Below are 27,536 nucleotides of genomic sequence, written 5' to 3'. Positions count from 1 at the left end.
GAGAAGCAGCATGGCATAGTGGAAAGAGAATGAGCTTGGGAGTCGGAAGGTCATGGGCTCTAATTTTGGCTCCACCAGATGTCTGCTGTGTGACCTTGGGCAAGTCACTTTACTTCTCTGTATCTCAGTTACCTCATCTATAAATGGGGATTGAAACTGTGAGCCCCACGTGGGACTGGGACTGTGTCCAACCTGATTTGCTTGTATCCACCCCGGCACTTAGTACAGTGTTTGGCATATACTAAGTCCTAAACAAATTCCACAATTATCAGATGTGACCTTAATAAGGCTTTAAAGGTAGGGGAAGAGTTGTGGTCTGACAGAGGTGAAGGGGGATGGAGTTCCAGGCCAGTGGAAAAACTTGGGAAAGGAGTCAGCGGTAAAATAGATGAGATTGGAGTACAGTGAGCAAGCTGGTGCTTGAGGAGCGAAGTATGCGGGCTGGGCTCTAGTAGGAGATCAGTGAGGTAAGATAGGAGGGGGGGAGCTGATTGAGAGCTTGAAAGCTGATGGTAAGGAGTTTCTGTTAGATACAAAATTATATATTTTGCAAGTTTTTTTCTGTTCTTGATTTTTGGAGACCCTCAGGAACAGAAAGACAAACTGAGATTTGTTTTATGTATTTCTTAACCAGTTCAAGGAAACAAGTAGTACACTCTTGAAAATATACAAAGCAGAGCGGGCTTTGTACCAGAACCAGATTTAATGTTTGCTTGCAATTCTGTAAGTGTAGATTTTTAACTTATGTGGCATCCAGAATATTGTACTAAATATTCATCAATCAAAAATATTGAGTGGCCATGTAATCTCTCATTTAGCTCTAGTTTAGGGAATGATTCAGTAATTGAAATGAGGTAGGTTGGATTATATTTCTACATGGGCACATGAACCAGTAGCTGTGACACATATAGCTACACATATACTCCCATACATGTGATGTTTTGATTTTCAGTATTTTACAGGATGGCCACATTTTGAAAAGCATTGTGAGAAAAGTCTAAATCTCAGTATTTTGTACTGCGAAACCAGAATATTGTCTCAAAGTGAAAAAGTACTCTAAAATACTGGCATTAAAATTCATTAGTGCCATTTTGCAAAAATAGTGTCGTTAAGAGATGGGAGATCACTCTAATTTCAATTTAGGGTGATATCCGGTTTTGAAAGAATTCCAAAGGGTACATACCAAGGGTCTTATTCTCTGATGGAGCTTTTATTCTTTGGGAAGTTTTTGTTCTTTTAATAATAATAATAATAATAATAATAACAATAATAATAGTGGTATTAAGTGCTTACTATGTGCCGAGCACTGTTCTAGTGCTGGGGTAGATAGAGGGTAATCAGAGTGTCCCATGTGGGGCTCACATTTTTTAGTAATTTTAGAAATTACTAATTTAGTAATTACATTTTAGTAATGCAACAATGAGGAATTCATTCACTGTGCATGGATTTTCTTCCCCATTTTCCTTTTGGAGGAAGATGAGGCATCCTAATGACCAGAGTAATGGGATGAAACTTAGAAGTCTTGGATTTCATTTCTGGCTTGACTACTTAGTGCTTGAAAAACTTTAATAAATTCCAATTAGTGACAAAAGTAGGCACTTTATCTAGCTTCTAATTGTTGAACAGTTTTTAGGAGCGTTCGGAAAAGCAACCATGAGCTACATCTTAGCTACATCTATTCTGAAGAGATTGATTTGCTGTAGGCCAGGATGTTGTGACAGCATAACCACCGTAAGGAGAAAACATCCAATTCAAAAGCACTCTTTGGTTCTCTTCCCCTCTTCAAAGCCCTCCTGAGAGCTCACCTCCTCCAGGAAGCCTTCCCAGACTGAGACCCCCTTTCCCTCTGCTCCCCCTTCTCCCCCTTCCCCTCCCCTCAGCACTGTGCTCATTTGTACATGTTATTTATTACCCTATTTATTTTGTTAATGAGGTGTATATCTCCTTGATTCTATTTATCTTGATGATTTTGTCGTGTTTTTGTTTTGTTCTGTTTTGCTTTGCTGTCTCCCCCGTTTAGACTGTGAGCCCGTCATTGGGCGGGGATTGTCTCTGTTGCCGAATTGTACATTCCAAGCGCTTAGTACAGTGCTCTGCACATAGTAAGTGCTCAATAAATACTATTGAACTAGAGAAGCATAATACTTGAAAGAAACATCCTGGTCTATCTACTGCCTTGGAATAGTAGCCTATGGCAGCTTCAGGAAGACCTCTACTCCCAACCTCCTCCAATAAAGTGTCTACTAGTGAGGAAAATAGAATTTCTTACATTTCCAGGAGAGAGCAGTCTGAAGTGATCTTCTAAGCAGCAAAGGACAATTGTGTAATATATGTCTTCAGGGCTATTTTCTGAGGGAGAAGAGAGAGGAAAGAATAAAGGACTAACTCCAAGAACAGCATCGGAGGGCTGACGGTTCCATAAACCTGCCTGATCGCTGGCCACTGCCCTAAAGTCATACAGAGAAGCAGCTGGTCAAGGAGACCAAGCTGAGGAGGAAGGGTGGTGGGGAGAGGAGTGATTTGTAATGCAGTACATCAATCAGATAGGCTAGTTCACATCAATGTTTTTAGAGCAGTTGAGAAGCAGAACTGGTGAAACTTGGCTCTAAAAATTATGGGTTTCCTGCTAATGTTGTAGAGGCCCTTAACCCTGAGTTTTGCCTCTGCAGATTTGGACCAAAAATGAATCTCAAAAATGCTCCTTGAAGATAGACTTCCTGCCATTTTTACTGGTTTAATATTTTTCAACAGTCATTCAAGGCAATCTTTCTCATCCCTCCAAAGGCCCAGGACACAGAAAGGATGCTTCCTTATTCCTTGTAGTAATGGTGATTTAGTTTGAAGTAGTCATTTTCAAAGTCTATGCCCTCATATGATTTGAACATTAAAAAATATGTCCCCTTGGTAAGAGGAAAAAAAATGTGTGACTATAGCACTGCTAGTCTTTTACTTCTCAGCAATTAAATTTTTCTTTTCCTCTCTCTTTAGGAGAAGCTCTAGAATGAGTATAATTTTAAGGAAATGGTATAGAAACAGAAACACAGCAAACCAAAATCACAAATTGAGGTGCCTAACTTCACTATCTAACCTCCATTTTCCAATCAACTTAAATTACTTTAATTGTATGTTTTTAAACCCAAAATTAGCTTAATCCCAAAATGTAATCCTCTTTATTTTTAGTGAACTACATTGTTTTTTCATTTTCATTATATTCCTTTTGCAATGTCTCCATAAGCATGCCTCATGATTTAGGATTGACTTCTCAACTCCATCACTATAAAAGATGTATTTTCACCTTAAAATTTACCTAGGCTATCTCTTAATTTAAATCCCCTAGTAATACAAATTACACAAAACAGTATCTTTTAAAAATTATTTTCTTTGAGTTTTTAAAAATTAATAATCAAAATTCATGTCACATCTGAAAGAAATCTAACTTAATCATAAAGATGAGGAGCAAAAATTAACTCCCCAGCTAGTATGATAGAGCCTCAATGAGATCATTTTGTTCAAAGATTAAAGGTGATGAGCGTAGAAGTAATTGAGGAGGATGACTATGAACACAGCGGACTAGAGCTGTTAAATTCAGTAATGATCAAAAGTTAATTATCAAAGCAAAGAGAGCTACTCAACGTAGACAATTTGAGTCAATAGCTAAGCAACCCAGAGAAAAAGTAATTTGAAGAAAGCATTTTCCTATAATGAAGTTATATAGGACATACATTTCAAAGAAAACTGCCCAAAACAAGATTGCTTTTTTCCTGATCAGAGAAAAATAATTAGACCTAATTGGCGAACCTGCTGCAGAGAACATTATCAAGCAATATTTCTAAATCAAAGTTTAACATATGTAGTGACGCAATGTCTTTTTCCATATTGTCTGTCATTGAATAGCTCCCAACATTGCACCTAATATGCATAGAAGAGGATGAGAAAATACTTGAAATGGAACTATGGAAGGCTAATATTTATTAATTTGAATGTTTTCTAGTAAGTTCCTTGAAGTCGGGGACATGTATTTTACTCTCCCAAATGCCTGTTCCATTTCTCTGCACCCAGTAGTTATGAATGAATGAAAGGGCTGACTCAATGAGTATTAGCTTTAAGCTTTATCTAGAGTCCAAGTTAAGTAGGTTCACCATGTTTTTTGCTATTACAATATCATGACTTTCAGGTGGAATCCTTAGCTTTCCTTTCCTTCTTGATATCCATGAAAGAGGATGGGGGGAAGTGTGGGTTTAAAATCTCCCATCATTCTGGGATACCCATTTTACAATTTCCAGGAGCTGTGAAACCTAAATTTAGCATTCCTTGAGCAATTTCCAGGCCAAATGTAGAAATTTAAGAATTTACAATGAGCAGCTGGGAGTCCGAGAAAAATTGGCCACCTAATTTAGCTGGGATTATTTTTATTTTTAGAGCATTTGGATCATACGTATATATATATATATATATATATATTTCTTAAGTGATTCGACTGTCCACAACTCTGCTAAACTATCCCTATTAAGGCAGGATGTCCGATCAATCATTCTTTTTCTTGGTGGTTTTAGCTGAGATTAGAAACAAATTTACCACAATATTGTGAAAGAGATCTTAGTGTTGTTTATGGACTGCAAGAAAGGGGTAAATGATGAAATATTTTCCAAAGGCCTGCTCACCCTTTTCTCACCTTGTCAGAATTGGGAGGGTGCATTAAGATGCACCTCGATGATGTGTACGTAGTCTGATTCACTTATTTTCTTCCCTGAAAGCACTCCAGAAATCAATCCACCTATTATCCCACTCCTTTGCTACTAACAGAAGCAGCATGGCCCAGTGAATAGAGCACGGGTCCGGAAATCAGAAGGACCTGGGTTCTAATCCCAGTTGGGCCGCTTTTCTGTTGTGTGACATTGGGCAAGTCACTTAACTTCTCTGTGCCTCAGGTATCTCATCTGTAAAATGGGGATTAAAACTGTGAGACCCATGTGGGACATAGACTGTGTCCAACCTGATTATCTTGTATCTACCCCAGTACAGTTCCTGGTACACAGTAAGCACTTAACAAATGCCATTAAAATATATATATATATATATATATATATATATATGTATATACATATATATGTTGATTATATGTTTACCAAAGATTCAACTTGGGACAGATCTTAGAAAATGTTTTGACTACATTGCCTTATCATGCCCCAAAATGTTAATGGATTATTGGCTGACCTTCCAACTGACTGTGATCTTTATCAAACCAAAAATTCTATTTCCAAATTTGACTCTTAACCACCCACCAAATTATTAATTTCAGGAGCCCATTTTATCTGCAATGCCATAAATTGCAATTAAGCACACAGGTGTGAAGTGAATCCAATGTGTTTATGAATGTCATTTAAAATTCTACATTTGAGTATAATAGGTGATCTCTGAAACACGTTGACTGGCTTTCCCATTTAAATATCTGACAGACTAGTTCTGCGAAAAACAGGGGAGAAGAAATACAACATTTTAAAAGAATGTGACAGCAGTGATTTTGTATTATGATAGCATTTCAACCCACTCTGGATGAAAATGTTATTTATATAGTGTTCACAATTGTAGAAGTATACAAGTTTGGTTCAGATTACATAATTATGCTATGGAAGTATGAAAAAAAAAAACCAACCACTAAAACCTCCAGCTGCTTGAACAGTTTGATAGACTGTAGCCATTCTGCCATCAGTGCCCCCAGCTGTGTTGCTTAGCAACATTTTAATTCAAGAAGAATCGAAGGAGATGAAATCCCCGTGGAGAGGGAAACAGAAATAAGAGGGCCGTTGACAGATGATCTGAGTTGTTTCTTCTAATATACTGTGAAGATCACTAGCTCTTTTCATGAATGATAAATGGACTGTACACAGATCAATGGGTTCAGCAATAAACTGGAACCAGGCTCCATGTCTAAGGCGGTGCAGGCCGAGAGGCCCAGAGATTTACTCATTTAGATGATTTGGTGTGTGTTTTCTCAAAGGTTTCACAAGAGGAAATTGATCTGAGCATTTGGTCATCCTTTGCCCTTTTCTGTTGTTGGCTAATAAAAATTGTTTTGGAAATAGACCCTGCTCAGCCCGTTTTCCCGTTTTTGTTGTGGTTGTGATTGTGCTGATGTCGAGACAGTATCGTTAAGATGGATGGTGTCACTCCACCAACCTTAAAATATAGTAATCATTCTGAATGAGCAGGCTCCTAAACACCTCCGGTCTTCAACAACAACAACAACAACAACAAAAAACCAAGCATCCATAGACCTCAGAAAGCAGAAAGGAGTGTAAAAAGAGCCACTACCCACGTTCTGCTTCGGGGAATGCACTGGGGCAGCTCCTTCAGATGGGAACTTAGGACAAAGACATGTCATCTGCTGCCTGGGCCTGAAAGCTAATTTGGGGCAGGTAACACTATTCCCCTGAAGGAATGCTTTCTGTGCAGGAATTGTTTTTTAGTCTCCAGCCTGCTTATCTACAGCAGCCTGCTTTGGTTTGCTTATTATGTTTCTGAAGAGCATTTTATATTGCTTATTGTTCTGGTAACCGGTTGGAAAGATTATGCCTGCTAATGTTGCTTAATTGCATTTTTTCTTCTGTTTACAGGCTGCTGAAAAGACAAAACCTAGAAACATTCCCATAAAGTAAGTTACTTTTATATCAGTTGGAAATTTCAACTTTAATGAACTCCATGCAAAGAAAAAAAATTAAAACACCATAAAAGAGACACTGGAATTCAAGTTAATCCATAATTGCAGTCATAAAAAAATCCCCAATCAGCAGGGACAGGCTTTGATTTTTCATGTATCCCTGATGAGTCACTGGCCCAAGTTGTGCCCAGTTTATATAAATTAATACATGCTGTCCATGAATAGCTGCCAAAGAATATTATAATCATATTCAATACATAGTCCTCATAGCCTTGGGGGTTTTGCACATGTTAAAAAGATTACATTTTTAATTGCAAGCCTTGGAAAGATCTGACAGAGAGGGAAATCACTGAAAGTGTGCCAGATGATTTCGAGGCACATGGGAATAGTTTGCACCTCTGTGTCCAGACCTCACCATCCTGTTTTCATGATTTTTTCTTCCTTTTGAAATAGATTTTACTTTTTATACCATGTATTTTCTGAAGGATGAACTAGCTACCTGAGACTCATTGCTGGGATTTTTATGACACTTGTTTCAATCCTAGGCAAGTAACATCCCAGTGATTTAAGGGCCGAAGTCTCAGAAATACAGGAGCTTCGTTAAGAGGCGTTTTAAAACTTAGAGTGATGTCAGTAGATGATATGTATTTTTTGTTTCAAGAAAAAATACGCTTTGGGATTTTTTTTTCTTCTTTTTTTACTGGCGCTCTTTAAGTGCTTACTCTGTGCCAGGCACTGTTTTAAGCACTGGGGTAGAGACAAGCTAATAAAGACTGGACACAATCCATATCCCACGTAGGGCTACCAGTCTTAATCCCTATTTAACAGATAACTAGCGTGGCTCAGTGGAAAGAGCACGGGCTTTGGAGTCAGAGGTCATGGGTACGAATCCTGGCTCTGCCACTTGTCTGCTGTGTGACCTTGGGCAAGTCACTTAACTTCTCTGTGCCTCAGTTCCTTCATCTGTAAAATGGGGATTAAGACTGTGAGCCCCACATGGGACAACCTGATTCCCCTGTGTCTACCCCAGTGCTTAGAACAGTGCTCTGCACATAGTAGGCGCTTAACAAGTACCAACATTATTATTATTATTGTTATTATTATTATTATAACTGAGGATCAGAGAAGTTAAGTGACTTGCCCAGGGTCAAAGAACAGACATGTGGTAGGGCCGGGATTAGAAGCCAGATCTTCTGACTCCCAGGCTTCTGCTTTTTCCACTGGGCCACACTATTTTGTTTTGGTTTTTTGTCTACTGCTGTTTACTGCTTACTTGTTACGTATGCTTTCGGCTCCACTAACTGTATACACATATCTGAGGGCACAATTTGTTTACCCCACTCAACTACCATTGTGGTAGAGAAGAGTAGTGTAGTATAGAGAAGCAGCGTGGCTCAGTGAACAGAGCCCGGGCTTGGGAGTCAGAGGTCATGGGTTCTAATCCTGACTCGGCCACTTGCCGGCTGTGTGACTTTGGGCGAGTTACTTAGCTTCTCTGTGCCTCAGTTATCTCATCTGTAAAATGGGGATTAAAACTGTGAGCCCCAAGTGGGACAACCTGATCACCTTGCATCCCCCCACTGCTTAGAACAGTGCTTTGCACAGTAAGCGCTTAACAAATACCACCATTATTATTGTGGTTGGTGCTCATCACCCCTGTAAGGGGTCTTAAAATATCTCTCTGCCCATGGAGTTTTATCCTTTTTCTCAAATGTCAAACACTATAGTAAAAAGAGAATTTGGGACAGGTAATATCAGTAGATTAAAAGGGGACTGTACAAATGCCCTGGGTTGCATATGGCAGTTTTACGTACACTCCTACTTTCTATCTGCCTTAATTGCTTTCAGTATGTGGCCCCTGCACTATTATGTCTGATTGACTTGTGTGGCACCTCAGTGACCTGAAAGTGGCAGTGTTCTTCCAAAAACAAGCAATTTACACTCACTGATAAGGTTAGTCCTGAAATGCAGTTGTACTTTGAGAAGGGTCAGTGTTTATTCTTCAGCAGCCTCATGCAATGTCTGGTAATTTAACAAGAATAAAAAGAGAAGTCATGCAGAGAAGAGCAGATAGTTAGCCGCAGGAGACTCACCTCACATGGAGGGTTTTTTGAATGTATTTCTCCCTACCCCCCCCTCGCCCCCCAAGGTTAGTTTAAATCTAGACTTGGTTAATAATAAAACTGAGTCACAGCCAACTGATTGATGTTTAGATTTTGGGGGGTTTTTTCCCCCCTCTTAAATTAAATGAGCTATTTAGCTCAATCTGGATTGTAGTCTCCCATGGCATTTTGGTTCATATTACCAAACTAGGCTCCCCAACTATAACCACATGGGCAGTTTCATCATGAAGGCCTGGAGACAAAACCTGGAAGTAGTCCTTGCAGAGAAAGCCTGACACATACTGACAGTAGGGAAGTGAAGAAAGCGGGTGTAATCCAACCCAGTATTATACCTGCTCTCTGGATAAATAGATGACTTGCTTTCCAACATCTTTCATGACCACTAAATTCACTTGTATAAAAAGGAAGAAATGGAAACCAGATTAAGCAGCCTTTTACATTTTAAGTGGCAGGAGGGTATTCTAAGGCAGAGTCGGTTTGAGTTTATTAAGCTCATGTGTAGCCGTGCTTTGGGTTGTTCTTTTGGTAATCTGTGGGATCAAACATTTGTCTGTCAGAGTGAGTGGTGCAGCCATAAATACTGGAATATTGGTACACCACAGAAAAATGCAGTCCTTCAACAAAAGTCTGCCCTGCAGGTTTAATAAGGAGACTGACAGACTGTCGTGCTGGCTTTATTTAGAGCCCAAGTCTCAGCCGGAGTGGGATTTCCACAACTTACGGAGACAGCATTTGATTTTGCTGTCCAGAGAGTGCTATAACCCTATCATTTCAGTGGTCTCTAACTTGAACAGTTTTCTTTCTTTATTTGAAAGATTGCAGGAAATTTCAGTTGCTCTCTTTAAGAACTTTGTTTTAATGATTTGGGGAGTTTAGGGGATAAAAGTATTTGATATCTTAAAAGGGAGAAGCATGAATTAAATGCAGTAAGCAGCAACGTAGAAAAAGTAACGAGACCAACGTCTCCATAGTAGCCCAGGGTTCATTTCTAAATCACCGGTCTTTACAGGTGGGTTCTAATCTTGTATGCCATGTGACTTTGACCAAGTCACTTAACTTCTCTCGGCATCAGTTACCCCATCTGTACAATGGGTATTAAGACTGTGAGCCCCATGTGGGACAGGGAATGTGTCCAACCCGATTATCTTGTATCTACCCCAGTGTTTTGTACAGTGCCTTAACAAATACCACAATTAGTAGTAGTGGTAGGTAGAGTCAGTGTAAATTGAGGTCGTATTCAGCTGCCATCCCATTCAAAGATGACAGGACAATCAATCAATAGTATTTTTTCAGCCATTACTCTGTGCAGGCTCCTGTCCTAAGTGCTTGGAATAGTATAGTACAACAGAGTTGGTAGACAAGTTCCCAGCCCATAAGGATCTTACATTATGTAGGGGAAGACAAACATTAAAATAGATTAGGATTAAGGGAAATAGTAGAAGACAAGGATATGTGCATAAGTATTGTGGGACTGGAATTAATATCAAAGTTGTTAAGGGGTACAGAGCCAATTTCATAGGTGACGTACAGGGGAGGGCAGATGGGGAAATGACGGCTTAATCAGGGAAGGCCTCTCGGATAAGAGGTGATTCTAGGAGGGCTCTGAAGGAGGAGGAAGTAGTGAGCTGTCGGATATGAAGGGGGAAGGAGATCCGGGCCTGAGGGAGAACGTCAGGGAGGGATCGGCAGTGGGATAGACGAGATCTACGTACGGCAAGGCGGTTGGTGACAGAGGCGTGGAGTGTTTAGGTGGATTGCAGTAGATCAGTGAGGTTAGGTAGGAGGGAGAGAGAGCTGATTGAGTGTTTTAAAGCCAATGCTCATGTTGAGAGGAGTAGGAGGAGCATTCACTGAACGTCCCCTCGGCGTTGTGTTCTTTTGGAGAAGCAGCGTGGCTCAGTGGAAAGAGCATGGGCTTTGGAGTCAGGGCTCATGAGTTCGAATCCCAGCTCTGCCACTTGTCGGCTGTGTGACTGTGGGCAAGTCACTTAACTTCTCTGTGCCTCAGTTTTGTCATCTGTAAAATGGGGATTAAGACTGTGAGCCCCACGTGGGACAACCTGATTCCCCTATGTCTACCCCAGCGCTTAGAACAGTGCTCGGCACATAGTAAGCGCTTAACAAATACCAACATTATTATTATTATTATGTGGGCAGGTATAGGTGCCACAGTTCATGTGCCGCCTCTCAGCCATCAGTGTGTAAAGATGGATTTGTTTGACACCTGCAGAGTCTAGTGACTCCCTAATCTTCCCGGAGTCTGTTCTCGTGGAGATCAATGTCTCTACTCATGTGCTGTTTCTTGACGGCAGTCGTTGTCTCCCAACAGTCCAGTGGTAAACCTGTCTGTCTCTTCACCTGACTTTCTGACTTTTGAATAATAAGAATAATAACTGTAGTAATAATGATGGTACTTGTTAAATGCTTACTATGTGCCAAGCACTGTTCTAAGCCTTGGAGTAGATACAAGTTAATCAGGTTGGATGCAGTCCCTATCCTACATGAGGCTCGCATGCTTTATCCTCATTTTCCATATGAAGGAACTGAGGCACAGAGGAAGTGAAATGACTTGCTCAAGATCACACAGCAGTCACGTGGCAGAGCTGGGATTAGAACCCAAGTCCTCTGACTCTCAGGTCTGTGCTCTCCTCAGTAAGCCACGCAATCCATCAGTCAACCAATGGTGTTCACCGAATGCTTATTATGTGCATAACACTGTTTTAAGTGCTTGGGAATGTACAATATACATGATCCCTGCCCACAGGGCGCTTATAGTTTACAGGGAGAGACAGACAGGGGAAATGACAGAAAGTAAAACTATGTCCAGAGGTACCCTGGGGCTGAGGATGGGGTGAATATCAAGTGGTTTTTGTTTACTAAGCCAGTTGCTTTTACTGCGGCACAGACCCCAAACATGCCTTAATCTGGTATTAGGATTAAGTAAAATAAATTAAAATGAATGTTATTAATCATCGAACATTACTCAGATGTTAGAACATGATGGCCCAATCTTCATCAATCAATCAGTGATATTTGTAGAGTGCTTACTGTGCCCAAAGAACTGTATTAAGGGCTTGATTTATTATAATCCAATCGAGTTGGTAGACATTTTCTTTGCCCCCAAAGAGCTTACAGTCTTAGAGTGTGTTCACTTTGTTTCCATTCACTTCCTAGGAACTAAGGAAAGGCAGTATTTAATGGTCTTCCACAGTCTATATCTCTTCACTCCATCAATATATTGCCCTCTAAAAGTTCTTGTCCACTCCCTCTCCCACTCAACCTTCTTAATACCTTCATAGTTACATCCTGTTTCACTGCCTTAGGGAATCTCTTCTAAACATTAATTACACTTTACATAAAGAAGAACTTAAATGTATGTCTAATAAATGTAAGCACATTATGTACTTCGGAACCCACTAATGGTTTTACTCTGTAGCATTGTTTTTGAGGGTAAGAATGAAAATGGTATATCCTTAAGTACAATCAGTATATTTACAAATAGATGGAAACTCTACTCATTTCAAGACTTGACGATGTATAAAGCTGTGGCATGCCTACATCTTTAAAATGTCAAAGAGAATTTAATCTGAATCTTAATGCTCTTCAGCTAGAGTTTACCAAAAAATAAGAGCTTTTGAGTTTCCAGTGTGATGAGACCTCAAAGATGTATACATTTTTCCTCCCATATGTGTCTTATCACATGAATTTTTTTAAACACATTTCTGTTATTAAGACTTATGTGATAGTACACTTCTGCAAATGTGAATTGCTTTTGGCTAAAAGCCATGCACTAATAAATTGAGTTGAATCTAACTGAGGTTGACATCTGTTACCAAAAAAGAGAAATATTCTGTTGTTGTTAGTGTAAAATTTTTCCTTCCTTTTACACGTTATTGATGTGGTGGTTGTCCAGGGTAAAAACTGACTCAGTTTAGAAATTAATTACAGTTTGATTTGGTGGATTATTAGAGGCTATATCTGAGATTTTTCACATAGTTGCAAAAGCAAGGTTGCCTTTTGCCATTGCAGATGATGAGTTGCCACAAAAATTTCCAGGAAAACTATCCACAAACTTGAGGCACTTATTCACTGATGGTATATTGTATATTTAAAGATAAGTCATTGGGAAAGCTGGAAGGGATTCAAATCTAAGGCAGTGACCTTAATATCACCCATCAGGCTTTTTCCTTGTTATCTATCAGACTTCCTTCACGGGCTTTTTCATTTAAATCAGAGAAAGAACTGACCTGCTAAAGTCTTGTACAGCCGCCAAGCCTCATCTTTGTAGTGCCTGGAGATGTGTTTAGACAAATGTAAATAGGACATTACTTCAGTTGCAATGAACTCTTTCAAGGGTTCTTTGTGTGTTGAACTGTACAATCTATTTGTTTTCTCCAACTCTAAGGCCATTTAAGATCAAAAGTGTCTTTCTTTACCATCTTATCTCACCTGATAACAGAAACAGGAATTAGGAACAATGCTACATGGTCAGATATTACTCATGGTTGGGTATGGCAGCCACTTGTGTCCTCCAGTCGCATTTTATTTGGGACTGGAATATTTGAATGTCAGCTGATTTGATTTTTAAAATGTTTTGATTCCATTGAGAGAGATCATACCATCACATATCTGCAGATTAGGGATTCACATGGATTCAGAAAATTAATCTTAAAACAAGCGTTGTAAACCTCACTCTATTGTAACCTCACACAACTATTTTTAGTTTTCTTGTAAACTTAAAGCCAATCTGTTTGCACAGCTACCATAATTTCAAGTTCTTTGCGCCATTACAAATCTGCTTTTCAAGGAATACCCCTCTACTCTATTGTTTCAGGCATTTATTTGATACTTAATATAGACACAGTGCAAAGAAGGTATAAATTGAAATGAATCCCTGCCCTTAAGGAGTTCACAGTTGGGGCTGGAAGGTGATGGAGAGGAGGGAAGTAAGAACAAAAACAACTAACAGTTGAACATCTAAATTATCATGCCACTTGGTATTTTAGTGCCTCTTCCCCTTCCCCACATACTTGCTGTGTGACCTTGGTTAAGTTATTTAACTTCTCTGTACTTATTCACTGTGGTCGCCATTCTTGAATGACTGTTGCCACTTCATTTAAATTGACAAAAAAGATAAAACCATAGTTATTCGTGATTTTTCAAAGCCATTCGGATTCCAGCGAACCAGTTTTCTAGAAGAAAAGTAGAAGTCACCATTCTTCAAAAGCTTGTTTGCCAAAGTATAAACAAGAAGGTTGCAATCAGAGGATGAGATGTTAGCCTGAAATGGGAACTAAATGAAGAAAATATTCCAAGGGATTATTTAATTTTTTCAGGGTTAAAATTAAGAATGGGTTATGAAGCACCTATTTCAAACTGTTTGCAGAGATAGAAATTTCACATCCTTTTTATGTCCCACTAATCCCACTCTACTGATTTTTATGTAAATGCTGACTCTTGTAAAGCTCCACAATTTAGCTGTCCCTGTGTGATTTTATCTAAGCTAGATTGATTCTTTAAATCTTTTTTTTCTTTTTCATGGATACTTTCACTTTAGTCAAAAGTCTAGGCTTCTGCAAGATATAGTACTTCAGACCTAGCAAAATAACGCTAATATTTTAACTTTATTTTCTGAATTTGTTCCACTGACATACAAATCTTGTTAGGTGCATTTTTATCAGTCCATGGACTATCCACAGTAGGGCTATTTTTATTTCTAGGGAAATGATGCATGATAACTACAGGCAGGGTCCAAAACAGTAAATCAGCTGTACATCAACCACAGAATGTGTTTAAAGTCAGTAGCTAGTAGAAATAAGTTATAATTTAGTTGACTAGCAGTTTTGAGGACTGGAAACTATAGAAATGAGTCACACTGGCCAGGGACTGAAATAGGAAACAAATAGTTTTCTACTTTATTAAGGTTTTCACCTAAACCAGCAGCGGTTGCCTAGAGAAAGCCAGCATTTTAAGAATAAAAGCAAATCATTCTTTCATGGGAAAATGTTTCCATTTGTAGAATTTATAACATGTAGCTGGATTCAAAGCTTTATAATCCACTAGGTATGCAGGTGTGTATTTAAGGCCCCAGCCCCATGTTAATCACAACATAAGACTAGGATTTCATATTAGTTTTGAAACCTGCACACAGCTCAGGTGCAGAATCATCTTATGCATTCCCTCTCTCCTCTCCTTCCCCCTCCCCACAAAAAACACCACAGTCCAGTTGTCATGGGGTTAACATATTCAGAATGGTTAGATTTTTCTCTTGTCTTTTTGGCAAAATGATTCAACGAGCAGACTCTGCGAGCCCATTACCCTCGTCTGTTTGGAACTTGATCTCTCACAATCAGACCTGAATAGTATTGGCCTTATTCACAGCCCTAGATCCATGGCAGCTACTCCATGAAAATCAGGAAGCCAGCATGGCATAATGACCCAGAAAAAAATTAATTCTCCAGAGTATGAGTGCTACTCTGTCATAACTCGTGTTGTCTGGTGGGGCCTGGTAAACGCTAGTACAATGATGACAAGAATTAACAGTGCTTGCTAATTTGTATCTAATGAATTTCAGATGAACCTCTTTCCCCTTCGCCCCCTTCCTGCACATAATAATGTTGGTATTTGTTAAGCGCTTACTATGTGCCGAGCACTGTTCTAAGCGCTGGGGTAGACATAGGGGAATCAGGTTGTCCCACGTGGGGCTCACAGTCTTAATCCCCATTTTACAGATGGGGGAACTGAGGCACAGAGAAGTTAAGTGACTTGCCCACAGTCACACAGCCGACAAGCGGCAGAGCTGGGATTCGAACTCATGAGCCCTGACTCCAAAGCCCGTGCTCTTTCCACTGAGCCATGCACTGAACTTGCATTGGCTCTCCCAAAAGCCCAGAAAGGGCCCAGTAAGAAGTGTGATGATAAGGGGTTGGCTGATGGTGCCAGATCTGGGCCTCAGTTATTCACGTATAGCTTCTGCTTGGGAAAATGGGCATTGTATGTGTGAACTGAAGGCAGATTTTGCCTCCATGTAGAAGAGTATTTTTTTGTTGTTGTTTTGGGGCCCTCTGAGGAAAACCTTCTGTTCACGTAACATTGAGGTGGAATCAAATGCTGAAAAATACCCAGCTGAGGCTCACAGTCTTCCCTTCATGTTGTAGTTGAGAAAGGTGCGGTTGTTTTTGCTTTCATAGCCCTGTGACCTAAGGACAGCATCAACCCAAATCCTGGACTTCTTGGCCTTTGTTGGTTTGTCACATCATGAATGGGGTTTGTTTGTGTTTTACTGCCTATGAAGCGTCTAAGGTGTTTAGAATAAATGGGGCAAATCCATTAGAGTTTCTTATCAATTCAATAACAGGAACATGCCGAGCTATAAATGGGGCTTTGCGCTTTGGCAGTAATTCCAGTGAGAGGAAAAAAACCAGACAAAACCCCATTTCATTTCTTGTGCCTTTTCTGAATATATTAATAAATAAATCCTTCGGTCGCAACAGAGGAGGGGAGAAAAGGAAAAATATCTTGTCATTTAAGATCAATGTATATAAAAGAAAAGTAAAAACACTAGATAATGTTTGAGGAAATAACACTGCTACAAGGTTAATTTTGCCTAGTACAACATTTCCTAGTATTGAATTGCTTGATATACTCCCTCAGGGATTGCTCCTGTGCTTGCAATAATCGAGGCTGATTTTATTGGAAAATCACCTCTGGATGAGAAACGTACTCTAGAGGAAACTTTGTATGGGTACAAATAGGTTTTCGGTGCCAGTGCCATGTTGGCCAGGCCACTGCAGTTACAGCTCCCAATCTGTCTGTGCATTCAAGCAGCAAATTCATTAGCAACCCTTCTGGCAGGGTAGAAAAATAGGCATATTAGGGAAATTTACTCTGAATTGTTTTTTGGGACTTGTTGGATAACAGGTCAGTAATCAAATTGTACCTCCAAACATGAACATTAAATATTTTATTAATCATGGCAGGGAGGCTATAGTTTGACTTTAAATGGTTAGCATAAAACACTTTTGCAGATCAAGGATTGTGGATGAGAGAAGGGATGGGTCTCCTTGGAGGTAGAGGTAGTTTTAGGTATCTCGAGGTACCTCAATAGGTAGGGGCAGGCGGATGGGAGGGGAAAGGGCAGTGCGAGGCTTCCTGGAGTCATGTAACTCCAGAATTAGAGATGAATCTTGTACTTTGAGTATTGGCTTTACCCATGAAGCATTGCCTGCTTGTCGAGTTTTAATTTGCATGGCGATCCTGCTCTATCTTGGCAGAATTAAGAAACCAAAATCCAGAATGTCTACTGGTTTCCATGCCCTGTTGAGGAGGAACAGTACACACTGTAAACAGAATCTATATCAGCCTCTAGGAGGGAGGAGGAGTATGCTGGAGAGACCACTACTCTTCTGAGGCTGGAATGACACAGAATCTAAAGGGTGGAAGATAACCACTTAACAGCTGATTCATTTCAGGAGTGTGGCTGAGTTTGGGGAAAGATCAAGATGGTTATTAACGTGTGAAGGGGAAGGAAACTCAGATTGTGCCAGGAATCCTAACACACAAGCTGCCCAACATACAGCCCTCAGGACCAAATTACTTGGGAAATGGAGGACATCTTTTCTAATGCCATTTCTGGGGCGGTTCTTGGCCTAGTAAATTGCCTCAGAAATATAATAGTATAGTTGTTTTTCAGGTATTCCTGCTGTAGACTTGGGGTAAATGGTAAGAGAAGGAAATTTAGAACTCTACTGGCATATTCATCTATTCCTAGTGCTCTCATCATTCCTGTTATTGGTTTAAAACCAAGAGAAATAAAGCAATTCCCAGTATATTATCCGTCATCATAAGTATTTTAACTACAAAAATAAGTGGCATATGGCTTAGCATTTTGGTGTCTAGCAATCAAGAAGCAACCTTCTGCAATCCAACAATGGTTCAGATCCCAGTGGGCATCACTGAGATGATTAGATGTATTGAGTTCTTTGTGACATTCAAAGAAAGCAGAATCTCATACAAGTTGGTGTTAGTTTCCTCTCACTTCATTTCAATTTTCAATAACCAGTGTCATCGCATGTAACAGTTTCTTCATAATGAAACTTCATGTCGAATTGGATTTGTCTTTCAAGTGAAATAGCATTGTGAAAAGTCTTCTGAAAACCTATCCGTGAATAATTCTTGTGTTAGCAAGAAAGCGAAAAGGAAAAGAATTAAAACGATCCCCAAACAGAAATGAATAAAATGAAGGGCTGCTTTTGGAGAGTATCTTAATTTTCTTCAGCATACTCACTTGGTTGATAGTTATTCTCGTTACATACCTCAAACTGAGTGTGTATTCTCTCTTTCAGTCAACTGAAAATATCCTATTACAGTAATATTAAAAAATATTACTAAAAGCAAAGGAGCACAGAGTTAAAGGACTAACCTTGGCCATTTGTCACCTCTTCATTCTACCAAAATGTACTCATTTTTGAAGGCACTAAACAATGTTAGACTGCATAGCAAAGCAAAGTTTCAGTAAAGCAAGTTAAAGTCCATAACTGAGTCCCTGCAGGCAATATCAAATGTCCTCTTGTCTTGTCTTACGCTGTCAAGTCATCTCCGACCCATAGTGACGCCATGGACACATCTCTCCCAGAATGCCCCACCTCCATCTGCAATCTCTCTGGTAGTGCATCCATAGATTTTTTCTTGCTAAAAATATGGAAGTGGCTTACCATTACCTCCTTCTGTGCAGAAAACCTGAATCTCCACCCTTGATTCTCTCCCACGCCACTGCTGCCCAGAATAGGTGAGTTTTGACATTTAGCAAATTGCCTTCCACTCACTAGCCACTGCCCAAACTAGGAATGGAATGGATATGCCTCTGCTTGACTCTCCCTCCCATAGTTGATTCTCCAAGTGTGACCCTGAGAGGAGCAAGTGTCTTCACTAGACTGTAATCTCCAAGAGGACAGGGATCTCAGCTGCCAAATCTTGTATTCTGCCAAGTGCTTTGTACACTGCTCGACTCACAGTAAGCGCTCAATAAATTCCATTGATTGATGGGTACAGACCAATGTGAAAAAGTCTGTTCGGATAAATCGTATCCCCCAAGTCTATGTATGTGCCTTCTCTCCACCACAACCCACCCCCAAAAGCCCTCCTTTTCTTCCATAGCAGGTTTTAGTCAAAGGAAAAAGTACACAGGCAACCTGAAGTAGGAGTTATCACTTTCTGTTTGGTTAGCATTGTGTATTATACCTCAAGAGACTTCTTGTTTTTGTACCTTTTAATAGTATTTTAAGAGTACAATATGTGCCAGGAATTGTACTAAGTGCTGGGGTAGATACAAGTAAATTAGGTTGGACACAACCTGTCCTGCACAAGGATCACTGTCTTAATCCCATTTTACAGATGGGGAAATTGGGGCACAGAGAAGTTAATGATTTGCCCAAGGTCACACAGCAGACAAGTGGCAAAGCTGGGATTAGAATTTAGGTCCTTCTGACTCCCAGGTCCGTGCTCCATCCACTAGGCCACATTGCTTCTGGTTGGCAATTACCTACCCAGGAAATGTAGTAACCCAGAAGTAACCAATGGTCTCTGAATTAGTGATGCTAAGCCCTTAGGCATTTCCCAAAGAATCTCGCCCATAGCTCTGTGTGATGTTTATGGACAAATTGAACTTACCTCATGTCCTGGAGAACCTCCTCTCAAGAGTTCCTGGTTTCTTTCCCTCTCCCCACCCACGCTTACCGTAATGGCAACATCAGGGTGTTGGTCAAAACCTAAGAGTGAGGGTAGGTAAATAAGAAATGGAAGGCATGTCAGGATGGGGAGAGAACCACTGTACCCTTTATTGAAGGGTGCAGCGCGTAGAACAGTGCTTTGCACATAGTAAGCCCTCAACAAATGCCATAATTATTATTATTTTTTATTTACTGCACCTTCATTCCCACAGCACATATGTCCATATTGGTAATTTGTTATTTGTCTTCCCCTGTAGTCTATAAGCTCCTAGAGAGCAGGGAACATGTCTGCCAACATCATTATATTGTTCCCTCCCAAGTGCTTAGTACAGTGCTGTGCACACACTAAGCATCCAATAAACATGATTGATTGATTAATTGATTGATTAAAGGAGGGAGAGTGGCACCCATGGAAAAAGTCATGTGAAAAGAATGAAAAAGCTGTAAAATAAGAATTGGGAGGCTGAAGTTTTTTCCAGTAGTGAAGAGCATAGGAAAAACATTGGGAATATTAGGATCAAAAGTGTATGCAACAGCTACTTTTTGTGAGAGAGAATGGTGTAGACCACAAAACAAAGAAATGTGTTGGTTTTTGCCTGAATCTGCCTCCAAATTACTTTGAGACATTGGCTAAGTTATGCACCATTTTTACTTAACTGTAAAATTGGTATATAACCTTTTCTTATCTACTTCGGCATACTGTTGCATTACTGAATTAAGTAATAGGGTAGAGTACAGAGAGCTCTTTGGGAGAAAGGCAAATTACAATTTGATAGATTAAAAATTTCAAGCACTTCTCAAAAGCACTTGTATTTTGAAGGGTGGGTAAATTCATATGTATCAAACCCTGTCAGTTAGGAGTGCGCTTAAAGAGGGGAATTTACACATTCTCCCAATTTGGGAGAGTCATATCATTCTTCAGTTATAGAACTGAATTGATGATCCATTTAGTAAACAGTGTATTCTTCCTTCAAAACAGGGGGCAGTATTGTATTTTCAAGGGTTCCCAACCCTCATTTTTACTTCTTGGCAGTTCCCTGTAATTTTGTGAGATATTTTTAATATGACAAAGTCACTTCAATTACACAGTCATTATAAGTTTTGCCAAGGTTGAGTATGGATCGTTTTGTGTTCATTAGAGCACAAAATTAGAATTTTCATTGCAGCAACTGTAAACACTGTTGGCTCAAAGGATTCAAGCGTTTTCTCATAAAATCTTGGATAACCTATAATTGGTGTTTTCCCTGTTTTTCAGCATATTTAAATTTTTTGAAACTACCTTCTGTTTTTCTATCCCTGGGTACATTTTTTTTTTGGCCTGAAGGTTGAATGAGTGATTCCGTTCTAAACTGATGGTACTGCCACTCTGAGAATGAACTCGTGGGCACAGTCAACATATTCCCCAGAGGCTGAAGAGAGCGAATATATTATTTCCTTAACTTCTACTTCCTTAGTTGGCCAAAAGTCTGGCAATTAAACCTGAGTGAGTCTGGAAAAGCCATCTGGCAAGCCTGAAACTGTTTCCATATTTGCCAGGGTAGGATTTATTGAAAACAATGACTCAAAAAAATGAAGCTTTTACATGTGCTAATTTGTGGCTAACAGAATTAAACAATTCATAAATTCAGTATTTTATTCTTGTGGAGTTTGGAGGGTGGGTTTAAGTATCTTTTTTCCCCATTTGTTTATGCACCTTGTTCGATCTCATCCTTGGGGAGGGAAAGTTATCTAGTAGTTAGGTCAGTTATTTCTAAGGCTCTAGTCTACACGGCCTTTCTCAGTGTCCTCTGTGGCTTCTGAATAGCTTTACCAAATGTTTAAACACTCAGGGGCTAACCAGGAAGTCCACTGCCAAGATTTCTTCTCTGGTCATGGGGAAAAAAGAAAAACAAAACTTCTTGTTTTTCAAACATAGCTTCTCTCTTCCTCTTTGTTTCTTGCCTCTTTATTCCTGCTATTTTAATGTGGCCACATTATGATTTCTAAGTTTTAATCTACAACTTCCCTAGCTTCCATTAAAGCCTTCTCTAATAAGACACATTCAAACAAACCTACACACGTATAACCCAACCAGTACAATTAGGAATTTCCTTCACTCTTTTCATTCAGTCGCTTTAATCCCTTACCAACTTGTAAGTGCTTAACAATCATGGCTTGAGGAACAAACTTATTGAACCAGAGCTAAGAGCGCTAAAGGATTTGTGTGATTGAGTTTAAAACCCTACCCTGCAATTTGTTACTCTTTTGGCCAAGGCATGCCAGTAATTTGCTCAATCAGATTTATGTTTTTTTTCTATTCTAAACCATATACTAAGTACATTTCCAAGTTAATATTGTAAAATAATGATATTCATAATATGTCAAACCCTTGAGGCCACGATCAATCTACATATCTAATGCAGTCTTGGAGCTAAATTACTGAGTAGACTCTCTACACATGGGCCAAGACATATCATCCCTTTCTTATGGAATTGTAATTGGGTTATTCTAATTTGCTAACAAACATTATGGAACTGTTAAATCCTAAAACTGACTTCTGAAATGTATACTTTTACACTGGTTGATGTTCATTCATAAACTGAAATGAAAGAATATCTACTTCTGTCAGAAGAGTATAGAAATTAAATATGATTAATGTGTTTAATTGGAAAGCAGCATGGCAAATTGGATAGAGCCAGGGCTTGGGAGTCAGAAGGTCAGGGGTTCTAATCCCAGCTCTGACATTTGCCTGCTGTGTGATCTCGGGCAAGCCACTTCATTTCTCTGTGCCTCAGTTACTTCATCTGTAAATGGGGATTGAGATTGTGAGCCTTATGCGGGACAGGGAGTGTGTCCCAACCAAATTTGCTTGTAACCACCCCAGAGTTTAATACAGTGCCTGGCGCATAGTAAGAGCGTAATTAATACCATTATCATTATTATTACTATTATTAATAAATTAAGCACTGTATTGTGGCAAGGGTAGATAGGGCCCAGTAGTGTGAACTAAAAGGAGAAAAATACTTCAATTCTTAAGAAAACAAATGTTATTGTCCCTAAGATATCGAGGCTTTCGCTCTGAAAGGCTACTCTAAACATGCCATCCCATAGGATCCCAAGTCATATTTTCTCATTCAACTAGAGGCCAGTTTGATGCAAGATTATTTTAAGCTGGTGGATTTTCATTCTGGAAGAATACAATTCTTCCATATCTATCTCTTCTAAAAAAAAAAGGGGGGGGGGGTTAATTTTTTGGTTTTGCTTTTCTAAGAAGCCTATTATTTCTTTTGAAAATGGGAGAGAGCCACAGTTTAGGATTTGGCAGATGCCAGTAGACACAGATGGTCTGCCAGTGTTCTTAAATTTTCCAGTCTTTTGAAATGGATACCAGCATTAAAAAGTGGCTGTTGTTTCATGTTTATCCGTTAAAATACGGTCTTAGATATTTTGGATAATTCCAGCTCTTTTTGAAAATGAAATGCAAATACAGGAATCCTCACAACTGACAGGTTTTCACATGCTTTCAGGGACACAGTTAATGCAAGAAGGCAAAGGTTTGACTTGCCAAGCAATAAAAAGAAATAGAAACTGTATGGAATTCATCAAACACAGTGTTAATTGACAGTTCTAGATACGTAGCAATTCAGCTTTCTTCCATTAAGATCAGGGCAGTTCAGTTTAAGTGACTCATTACCCAAACCTCTCGCTCTGCGTCCCTCTGAGAAATCACCACACTATGATAGGATAGGGAAGACTGGGGGATTACTTTGCAAATTAATCGCCTTTCTGGGGAAAACATGCTTTTCTACATAACCCAGGAATTCCATTTGGTTATGGTGACATTTTCCACTAGTCTTAGAATATTAAACGGTGTTCCTAAAGATGTGAAAGAAACACTCCAGGATGGATTTCCTTTTGGGTCTAGAATGTGGGTTGTATTCTTACAAAACTCTAATTAAAGAAAACTACTGTAATAACTGTTTTGACCCAGGATACACATGGACCCAAGCAGAAACCATTTCTTCTGACACTATTCTATGATGTATCTGTGATGTTGGATGGAAGTTGTCTATTTCTAACAATGTTCTAGCCAAAATGCATAGTACTGGGCACGTTTTGACAGAATTAAGTGTAGTATTCAAATGCTTAGAGGAAGCCATTCCTCTTCCGTATTTTCGGAAGTTGCCTGATTAGTGGACCTATCTAAGAGTATATAATTCAATTTCTTTTTTGCTTGGTACCCCAAGGAACTTTACCAGGAGAATCAGAAGAAAATCAACAGAAAAACAGTGAAACTTGACTCAAAAATCAGGGCTAACCTCAAATTCAAACCACAAACTTTTAATCTTATCCTTAAGGGACATTCTTAGCCAGCATGTGGAGATGAATTCCAAATTTAAAGCATTACATTGGTATCATTTACAAGTGCTTAGTCAGTAGATCAGATATTTCCTTTACTATGCCTCCTAAACCACAAATGGCCTAAGTCATTTCCAGAGAAAAGTCCACATGTTAAAATATAGCAGCTATTTTAAAGGCTACGTGGCCCTGATAATTTGGGAACCCAAGAAGGCCAAAGTTTCCCAAGCAAAACTGAATTGGGAATCACTTGGCTGTTTTTATCTCCTGGGAAAAAGCAAACTAATTTTTCCCCCTATCCATGTTATCATCAGAACAGTTCTGTAAAATTTTTCCCCAACACAAAACATATCTCAAATATGGAAAATGACAGGGTGTATTCACGTTTGGACAAAACTGAAGAGAAGTAATTCAAGGGAAATATGTTTGAGAAAATAGCTGTGATTTTGCTAAGAAAATGGCAAAAAAAACACTTAAATTTCACCTATCAGGCCTGATTCCAATGTCAGAAAGTTAGCTCCTGGAGGTCAGTGACCTTTTATCTTCTGTTGAATAGTATACTTCCACGCACTTAGTATAATCCTCTAGAATGTAAGCTATCTCTGTACTTTAAGCTATCCTTGTGGGCAGGCAAAGTGTCTACCAACTCTGTTGTATTGTACTCTTCCAAGTGCTTAGTACAGTGCTCTGCACACAGTAAGCACTCAATAAATACCATTGATTTCTTTGCATTCAGTGGAAAGAGCCCGGGCCTGGGAGTCAGAGGTCATGAGTTTGAATCCCGGCTCTGCCACTTCTCAGCTGTGTGACTGTGGGCAAGTCACTTAACTTCTCTGTGCCTCAGTTACCTCATCTGTAAAATTGGGATTCACTGTGAGCCTCACGTGGGACAACATGATTACCCTGTATCTACCCCAGTGCTTAGAACAGTGCTCGGCACATAGTAAGCGCTTAACAAATACCAACATTATTATTATTATCATTCAGTAGGTTCTCAACAAATATCGATGATAATGAGGGGTTGTGTTCTTTTCTGGTTGGTAGTATCCTGAGAAGGTGACTGATTACAAACTAGCTTTGGGCCCAGGGATACACCGCAAAAAAAAAAAAAATCTCTCCTGCCAAAAATGCAGTCTGGCTGGGTCGTTCCAAAATGGGACCAGAGGCATATCTGAAATGGGCAAAGGCTACATCTCATCGAGTTGCTTCACAGCCCTCACTACTGATCAGATTGCATCTTTCCTCTCTACTAGAGTTTCTATAGCTGGAAAACAATTTGTAGGGGAGGCGGATTGTTCCACTGTTACCAATACCTGAACTATCTTCCAACATGGGTGCACAAATAAAAAAAAAAAGGCAAATAAGAAATGGGGACCAGTTTTTAACTGCTGAATCTTCCGAAAGAATGAAGCCACATGAAGGTTAATTTAAGAGAGGTGCTTACATACTTTATTAATTTTTTATGATTTTTTTAGAGAAGCAGCGTGGCTCAGTAGAAATAGCATGGGCTTGGGAGTCAGAGGTCATGAGTTCGAATCCCAGCTCTGCCACTTGTCAGCTGTGTGACTGTGGGCAAGTCACTTCACTTCTCTGTGCCTCAGTTACCTCATCTGTAAAATGGGGATTAACTGTGAGCCTCACATGGGACAACCTGATTACCCTGTATCTACCCCAGCGCTTAGAACAGTGCTCTGCACATAGTAAGCGCTTAACAAATACCAACATTATTATACTATTATTATTATGAGGTGATTAAAAGGTGACTGCAGTCACATTCCAGATTTTCCTAAGGCTTCTCCAGAATCAATCAAGACAGTAGACCTCTGATTCTAGGCAGGTGGCAAAACTTCTCTTAATATGACCATTCTGGGAAACTATCGAGAATCAATCAGCCAATCGGTAGTATTCATTGAGTGCTTACTGTGTGCAGAGCACTGTTCTAAGTGCTTGGGCGAAGTGCAGTGCAACAGAGTTCAAATCATTCAAAGTTCAAAACAGAGTTGAAACAGCATTTTCAAATCATGTTTTCACTCAGGTTTAAGCTGTTCTGGTCATTTCTACTTTCCATCATTCTCTGTCATCCCAAAAGTTACTAGTGGAGTTCATTCTTGATTTAATATGAATAAGCTTCATTCAGCAGTTGAATCTAATCACATCATCCTTCTGGTTGCAAGAGATTGCAACCCCACACTCTTAAAAATCTAAGTAGCTCTTGAAATTATATGCAATATTCACTGTCATTGAATCCAATCATTTTATGTAATTTAGTTGTTCATATAGCAATTTCTGTTTGTTGTAGCTTCTTAGTAAATGTATTCAAGCACAAAGATAACAGCAGTTAAACAAGATACTTTTTTTTAATGCTGATTTTAAAGTAATTGGCCAGAAAACATCATAATACTCTTTTCTACTTCCCCTTTAGTATAAATTGGGTAATAGAAACAGATTAATCTTGACCTTTTAACCACCTCTTAAAAAATGAATAATGTATGTAAGCACCTCTCAAGACAGTCTTCATGTGGCTTCATTCTTTCAGAAGATTCAGCAGTTAAAAACAGGTCCCCATTTCTTAATTGCCACTTTTTTTATTTGTGCACCTATGTTGGAAGAGAGCTCAGGTATTGGTAACAATTGAAAGTCCGCCTCCCCTACAAATTGTTTTCCAGATACTTTCTGATTCCTTGATTATTTCTGCTAAATGGTTAAATTCTGCAGTGTGCTCTGAAATGAGTATTGACCTAGTTACCCTGTCTGACCTTATTTGACCAGGAGGAATTGGCCGACCTTTTTAGGCTGGAGGCTGTGGGAAGATTTCGAAAGCCACAGGCACCATCAGAAATTGTCCTAAGCACTGTAAAATTGTAAATGTCAGGAGTCAACAGGACCTGGGTTCAAATCCCCAGCTCTTTCACTTGTTGGCTATGTGACCGTGGGCAAGTCACTTAATTACTATGTGCCTCAGTTACCTCCTCTGTAAAATGGAGATTAAGAATGTGGGGCATGGTCTGCGTCCCATCTGATTAGCTTGTATCTGCCCCAGTGCTTAGTACAGTGCCTGCTTAGTACAGTGCCTGGCACATAGTAAGTGCTTAACAAATGCCATTCAAAAATGCATTCCTGTAGTCTTATTCTATAGTACAGGCCTATGGTATAGGTGTAATTTAGTACAGCATAAGATTTGTCCAGTGGGCGAGGTCTCCTGGTCAAGCATCATTCTCTGTGACCGTACTTTTCCAGTTAGACCAAAGCTCAAAAGATCTAATCATCTTTGAACATGGAAGATTGACATTTGAGTGTGGGAGGATGTTTGTATGTGTGTGTATATGTATATGTTCACCATGAAGTTTGAAGTGGAAATTTAGAAGCTCTGATAATTGGATTTTGTTCTCTGAGCCAGCCTCCTGATTGAGGACTGGATCCTGCTTGTGGCTCTGTGTTCAAGTAGAGGAGGGTGAATATTACATCTGCTTTCCCAGAATCCAGAGAAGGCAAGAGGAAGGTGGATTCTATTTGGGGGCCTTAAAGTGGTTTCGAGTGACCCTTCTAAGCCCCCCAGACTCCATTTCAATGTCCTTTGACTCTTTTCTGCAGCTTCAGCCTCCAGTGGGAGATAACTAAAAATATGCTTCAGAGCCACATACCAATCCAGCACCACAATAATAATAGAAATAATTATTGTGGTATTTACTC

The 27,536-nt window shown here is 39.5% G+C and overlaps 1 protein-coding gene across 6 annotated transcripts in view; it reads left to right on the top strand.

The window, feature by feature from the left end:
* AFF2 (AF4/FMR2 family member 2) overlaps window positions 1-27,536 on the top strand; it is a 626,935-nt gene that overhangs the window by 531,881 nt on the left and 67,518 nt on the right. For all 6 annotated transcript variants that reach the window (XM_039912362.1, XM_039912363.1, XM_029067285.2 and 3 more), the window contains one exon: window positions 6,615-6,652. In XM_039912362.1, the coding sequence (XP_039768296.1) occupies window positions 6,615-6,652 (38 nt within the window). The remainder of the gene's footprint in view (window positions 1-6,614; window positions 6,653-27,536) is intronic.

This window comes from Ornithorhynchus anatinus, chromosome 6, assembly GCF_004115215.2.
Source record: "Ornithorhynchus anatinus isolate Pmale09 chromosome 6, mOrnAna1.pri.v4, whole genome shotgun sequence".
NCBI lineage: Eukaryota > Metazoa > Chordata > Mammalia > Monotremata > Ornithorhynchidae > Ornithorhynchus > Ornithorhynchus anatinus.
Note: the sequence above shows the minus strand (reverse complement) of the source record. Positions and strands in the feature narration are given on the sequence as shown.